This window comes from Porites lutea, chromosome 8 (assembly GCF_958299795.1).
Source record: "Porites lutea chromosome 8, jaPorLute2.1, whole genome shotgun sequence".
Classification (NCBI taxonomy): domain Eukaryota; kingdom Metazoa; phylum Cnidaria; class Anthozoa; order Scleractinia; family Poritidae; genus Porites; species Porites lutea.
This window is the reverse complement of record NC_133208.1, coordinates 23,362,968-23,369,794: the sequence shown is the minus strand read 5'-3', so window position 1 is coordinate 23,369,794 and position 6,827 is coordinate 23,362,968. Positions and strand designations below refer to the sequence as shown.

Sequence of the window (6,827 nt, the reverse complement as noted above, 5' to 3'; positions counted from 1 at the left end):
GTACTATGATAAAAACTCAACCATTGTTAATACACCATACCTTAATTTCTTTGTGAACTGACGTGCTTCTTTTCTTATAAACTCTGATACTCCCTGTGCATTTCCCAACACAAATTTTGAGCCACTGCCGGACAAAATGTCATAATGGGTGTCTATAAGGAAAAGTTTACCCTTACCCTCACTTAAAATAACATTGTTGCTAATGGTGAATCATCTAAATCTTGAAACCAATTTTAAACTCTTTCCGAGCGAGTGTGCAAGCTGTTTCAACATATACTGTCATATACTGTGTTACCATCAACTATAGCATTTGCTAAAGCATGAACCCAAGAATTTTTCAGAGGATTACTGTTCTGATTGGGAATAGCCAATTCTGATTCACTCAAACAAAACATTCTTCCCAGAATAATTATTGCTATCAGAGTGCACGAATTACTACCATCTCTTCATCCTAGATGTCCTTGAGATATTTGAGGTTTGCATCTCCATACTTGTATTGCCTCTGCAAAGAGGTATGAAATTTTATATTTACTTTGAGAATGCAATGATATGAAAATACAAAACCTCATTAATTGATAGGCTTATTTTCTTTATTCTGTTTATTTGATTCCTCCCAAGCCCTAATTTCATCAAGCAAATTTCGATCACCAGACAACTCAATGTCATCGCCTGTCAGCACCTTAACATCATTCTCTATTTTAACGACTTCTTGTTCTACTAAAGCAGATGCCAGGTTTCTTAAACAATGCACTTTGGATTTCCCTCTAATTCCATGAACCTTGAGATACCTACATGCGGGTATAATATGACGATGCAACTGCACATGACTTGATGTTGTCTTTCCAAACACTTTACAAACTATTTGTTCTGCTGACTGCAGATGCATACAGGGGCTCACAGCTGTTGATGGGATAATTCACAGTTTTTAGGGATAAAATGAAGAAACTAGTAGATGAATTAATCGTTTCACTTTAACACTGGGTATGATTTGATACTGACTCTACAAATAAAGTGCACAAAGACACACAAATAACACGAAGAAAAATTTTTGACTTATACTTTGCTCAAGGCTTCAGATTGCTTCTTGCATGGTTATTGCTTTCTCCTTGGGTGTTTGTTTGGAATGCTTTGCCATGAAATGCTACATCAAAACATTTGGGAATGACTTATAACTGAGAAAATAAGATTACAAGTGCAGTGACTGCTATTGTCGACTTAGAGTTGTGTTGTTGGACTATGATGAAGGGAATTATCTTCTTAAGACGTCCCTTGGATAAGATTATTCAGCTCGACATTACTCTGTCATGCTTCATTGGTAAACAATGAAAGCACTTCAAAAAATCTTACCAAGGCCCGACAATCTGACTTGCCTGATCTGAAATTGTTATTTTTGTTTAAGGGATGATTGAAATCCAGCCTCCGCCGCCAAGTCACTAAGTATGAAGTCAAGTATCACTTTCAACTTTGAGATCTAAACTGAGGAGCAAACTTCTAATGACCCTAACCTTCTGTTTTGTGATGAAAAGCTTAAATTTTAAATAACAAAACATCCAGTCAAACCTCCCTTAGTCACACCATTTATCAGGACTTTTTATGCGAACTTCTACAAGGAACAACAATAAGCATGTGGTCGGACCACATGCAATGTAATAAAAAGCTGAAATAAAAATCTTCAGTACCTTACCATTGGATGTGTCACTGGAAGAGTCATCATCCGACAAAATGTCGGTGTCATTACCAGCAGATGTTGAAGCAGATTCTGAGGATTCTGAGCCCGACTCACGTATCTTTTTGCTTTTTCTCTGGAAAGAACAAAAAGTAATTTTTACAGCTCTGATTTGAAGTTTAAAACATATGAGGTAAGGCAGTACAATAATTGTGTGGCTCCATATCGACAATCCCCCAGGGATGGGGGTCTCATGACCAAGAGCTCTACATTTTAAAGGAAAACACAAAGCCTTAAGTGGAATGTCTGCTGAGACAAACCAAAAACCCTTTGTGGTGGCAGAGGGTGTTTTTTTTCCCCTGGAGAAACATTTTGTTTCTTTTTACAAGAATAAATACATGTATTATCAAATAAAATTGTTTGACAAACCTCATAGCTGTGTCCCAAATTTATCATTCTCTTGCGCTCATAGAGGACTGCTTTGATATGTTGTCTGATTCCATCTGGAAGTAAGAAAGGAAACAAAGGAAAAGAAAGCATAACCTTTTACATCTGGAAAAACTAGCTACTTAGTTAAGCCTGCTACAAAACAGCCGTTTATTGGGATTGGGTTGATCTTTAATTAATTTAAAGCTTGTCCTTGCAATAGTTCATTCAAATGCCAAACTATGAAACAGCTGACAGTGATCATATACATTGTAGTACTTTTAGAGTATTTTAAATTCAAGTTTCATTGCCATGTCACAATGAAAAATAAAGCAGCAATGAAATGGTGTATTTAAAAGGAAAAGCAGCACCTTCAAATAGGCATGGCAGCAACAAATAAAGACATTAAGGCACCTTTTTTGAGTTGTTGTTGTTGTTGTTGTGTAGTAAGAAAGTTAAGAAATTGAGTCCTGGGTTAAAACCTTTCACTGTTTTAAGGAAAAACTACAAAACAAACTAGTCTGTTGGATAAAAGTTTTTGTAAAACTACTAAAATCTCACACCTTTTCCAAACTCAATTGACTTGATACAGCAATCATCTGCAAGTTCGTCTACTAAGGCATTAACTTTCGCAGCTACTTCCGGGTTTGATCTTATCAATGGTATTTCATTTCCTGGGAATTTTTCACTTGTGGCTTTACGTATTCTTGTTAGACTGCAATGCAATTCAAAAGACAAAATATTCTATTGAGGGGGATAGCCACAGTTTTAAATTTACAAACAAAAACATTGTAATACTTACACACTCATGTAAACTAATTTAGTTGAAGGGTCTAGTTTTTTAATCTCTGCTGCTGTTAACTTCTCCTTCCTTGTAGGTGGGCTGTATTTGATGTTTTTCGGCAACACAACTGAACTTGTCTTTGCACTTAATTGTGGCACTGCATGTACCTCACCTAAAGAGGGAAAAGGTGTCAAAGTTTAGCAAAAATTTATAAACCCCACCCAAACAATTTAACAACTTACTGTAAGCAGCAAAATGGGAACAAAATGGGTGGGAATTTATCGAACCTGTCACCGAACGTTCGCATCATGCAATTTTAGCGAATCGTTTGCACGGGCTGGCACAGGAGGCGAAGTGAAGTAAATGTACTTTACTCCATTTTAATCTTGATGATTCGCAATACTACAAAAAACACGTGCTTTCCTTCGGCAAAGTTGGACTAGACACACAGAAAAGGAACAAAAAAGAACGAAAAATGTAAGGTCGTACCTTGAATGTTCTCTAAGGATTCAATGTGCGAAATAAATTCCATCTGCTCCCCAACAGTTGTTAGTCCACATGCCTGGAACACATTCTTGTCTTGAGACTTCTTCATAATTGACAAGTGTCGCCCTTTCACTTTTTGTTCTGTCAACAAAATAAAGACCAGAAACTCGAATAAGCTGCAAAATTTATCACGTTGCCACGAGCTCTTAACACTTTGTTGAACGCCTTAATGGCAGCTTACCTGCGAATTTTTCAATAACTTCTTTTTCGAACCCTTTTTCTTCTAGAAATTGTCCAACTCTCTCCACAGACCATTCTGCAAGGAAAGGCGGGAATCATGTTTCGAGCTTTAGAAGTATCAAACTGGAAAGAAAAAACCCTGTCACGAACTAATTTTTCAAAAAAGAAACGATAGAAAGTCACCGTAACATACCTCTGTAATCTTCTTCCATATTTAACGGAAAAAACACAACAAAAACGCGATTAAATACGCTCCACTGCAACCTAACACTCAGCTCGAAGGCGGGAAGATGTGGTTTGAGTGCATGCGCAGTATCGCTCGCTTTCAAAAGGACTGGGTTCTAAGACTATTTCCAGTCCTTCTCCACAGTAACGCCTGCAGTCTTGCAGTCACGCGAAGAGTAATGGTGGTGAGAAGATTTAGAACATGGCTACTCCTGATCCAGTGTTTTTGTACTGTATATGCAGTGAAAGTGACGTTCAGCCACATGTTCATTGCCAGTGCGGAATTTGTGATAATAAGCCCGTATCAAGAGCAACCGCTTACAGACATTTCAACAGAACAAATCAGTTACTCGCTCAAACTGCTAGTGATGGCGGTCGCGATGATGATTCATCAGAAAGTAGTTGTGAGGTCGAAGATGATAATTATGGTTTGAGTGGTCAAGGAGACACTGCCTCCGAGGCAGATTATGGCAGTGACGAGGAAGACATCGCTTCTGGAAGTCATATGAACGTGCATGACATGCACAGTGATGAAGATCAATCTGGTCAACATACTCAGGAGGAGTCTGTGGGAATGGCCTCCACAACAGAAGAGGACACGATCTCTGAAAGGATCGTAGAGGCAGTTCTTGATGCACTTGAACTTCAGCTTGAATTGAAAATCTCTCAGATTGGATTTGAAAAAATTCTGGAATGGGGCAAGAAACTATTTTTGGCGGCACACCCTTATCTGGAGAACCTATGGCCAAAAAATTGGTCAGAATGTGAGAAAGTCTTAAAGAAAGTGGGGTATGAAGATGCAAAACAGTACTTTATTTGTCTTCATGAGTCTCACCGTTGTCTCTATGGTCTTATGGAAAGCAGCACACAACCTTGCCCCCATTGTGGAAAGGAAGGAACCATCCCTTACTACTATATTGGTCTCAACTCCAAATTAAAATTATGGTGCAAGGATCCTGAAATGTGTAGAAAAATGACATGTCACATGAAGGAAAAAGATCACTGGTTTTATGAAAATAGTTCAGAGGACTGGGGCTGGGAAATAAAAAAAGAGCTATGGGATGGCAAGAGGTTTTCCCAGTTATCATGGTTCTGGAACCCAGATGAAAGTTGGACTTTACCTGTTTTTTGTCCAGATGAAAAATGCAGATTTGTCATTCCTGCTTCAGACGTGGAGAAAGAACCATTTCTTCCAGATTCAAGCCTCAAAAAACTTGTGTGTCCCTCGTGTCATAAACATTTTGAGCACAAACCAGCAAATGCATATGGTGACCCACGAAATATTGCTTATATTCTCCACTGGGATGGATTCCAACCATTTTCGGGCGAAGAGAATCATGGTTGTGGTGCTTTGGAAGTACAAATTGCAACAATGTGCAAAGAGGACAGATGCAAGGCAGAGGAAGTTTTTGTCGTAGGGTTTGTTCCTTGCTACCTGCTTCCAAAGAAAAGGCCTGTTGCCCTTGACCCATTTCTTGCTCCCTTTATTGAAGAGATAGAGAGAGGTTTTATAGAGGGTGTAGAGGTGAATTATTCACTTGATACTCGGTGGGGGGAAGCTGGTCCAACCAAGCTAAGACATCTTTTATTACTTTGCACAGCTGATTACCCAGCAATGTGTGAACTGTGTAAATCAAAATTCTGTGGAAAGTCACCTTGTAGAAGATGCAAGTGTGGCTTCAAGCGTGCAAGTACAGAATCAACAACTTATTATTATGGAGACTATCGTAGGGCAACTAGATTTCCATGGTCAAGACGTGTAATTGAGGAGCATATACTTCAAGAAATAGAAGAAGAAGAAAGGGTAACAGTGGCAGCTACAAGGTCTCAAGAAGTTGGTTTCACAGGTTTGTCTATTTTGTATAGATTAACCAGACTGTATGGCTTTGATATTCAGAGTGACTGTGTTATTGATGTAATGCACACAGTTTCCCTTGGAATTATCAAACATCATTTGTCATACATATTAAATGATGCAGCTACTGACAAGAGTGCATTACAGGAAAGACTACAAAATTTTCCATGGAGTCCTGATTTACGTGCATCGCGGTACCCATCAAACATCAACCGCACTGGCTTTTGGAAAGCAGAGGACTACCAGAAGTTTGCTTTCCCAGCTTCTGAACTAGTGTTAGGGGGTTTAATTAACGACCAAGATTATGAAGTGTGGCAGACACTTCCACGGATTGTAGAGTTTCTTTATTATCAAGGGCGAAATGGATGGAACATCGATTCAGCTACTGTTTTTAAGGACATGTGTATTCGCTATAACATTTTGCTTGAGGAAAGATATGGTCTATCCAGTTGTCATTTAGTCAATCATCTACTCACACACATTCATGAGGATGTTGTAAATTTTGGATCCCCAGATAACTTCTGGTGTTACGATTTTGAGAGATCTGTAGCAAGGTATATCTCTATATCAAACAACCATAAAAATAATGAACTGACTTTTGCCAGAGCTGAGTTGCGACGGGAAATTTTAAAAGTACGGGGATCCATTAATGTACAGTCTGATGATGGTCTGTCTGGTCTATCTGCTAGAGTGCTGATGACACACTGTTGTACAAGTCTGTCGGAAATGTCTACAGTTGTTGCCTCTATTCCTTCTGAAAGGAGAGATCATGTATTACCTGAATTTTTTGTTCTTGGGCATCTAAAAGGGGTACACTGGAATGTGAGGGCACAAAGAAATGAAGTGCTACAAATTCTGTATGACGAAAAAGGAATTACAGCTATTGATGATGATCTGTCTGATGTTGCAAGTGAGTGTCGCAGCATTTGTTTTACTCAACAATGTGGAAATAAACAGGAGACCTTCAAAGCGGGTGACTCTGTTATTATCGAAAGCATTAAAAATGGCTTTGAAGCATTAAGAATAACACAGATACTGAGAATAGAAGTGCTCGAAGATCATGAAGTTTTCATTATTGAAGATGCATTTCAATATGTGATTAGTGACTCTCAGCCTGCTCGCCATCCTTGGACAAAATATCTTGT

At 38.6% G+C, this 6,827-nt stretch overlaps 1 protein-coding gene across 5 annotated transcripts; it reads right to left on the bottom strand.

Moving 5' to 3' along the window:
• Positions 1-271: 271 nt before the first annotated feature.
• On the bottom strand, positions 272-5,816 carry LOC140947047 (uncharacterized). Of its 5 annotated transcripts, XM_073396128.1 has the most exons (9): positions 3,796-5,816; positions 3,604-3,678; positions 3,366-3,503; positions 2,895-3,048; positions 2,656-2,807; positions 2,096-2,169; positions 1,685-1,802; positions 793-900; positions 272-502 (listed from the first exon to the last, which is right to left on the bottom strand). In XM_073396128.1, coding segments are annotated over exons 1-9 (840 nt in total). In that variant the 5' UTR covers positions 3,815-5,816; the 3' UTR covers positions 272-500. The 5 variants fall into 5 exon arrangements, with proteins under 5 accessions (XP_073252229.1, XP_073252227.1, XP_073252231.1 ...); XM_073396126.1 differs by having other exon boundaries at positions 272-900; XM_073396130.1 differs by lacking the exon at positions 793-900.
• Between the last annotated feature and the right edge of the window lie 1,011 nt (positions 5,817-6,827).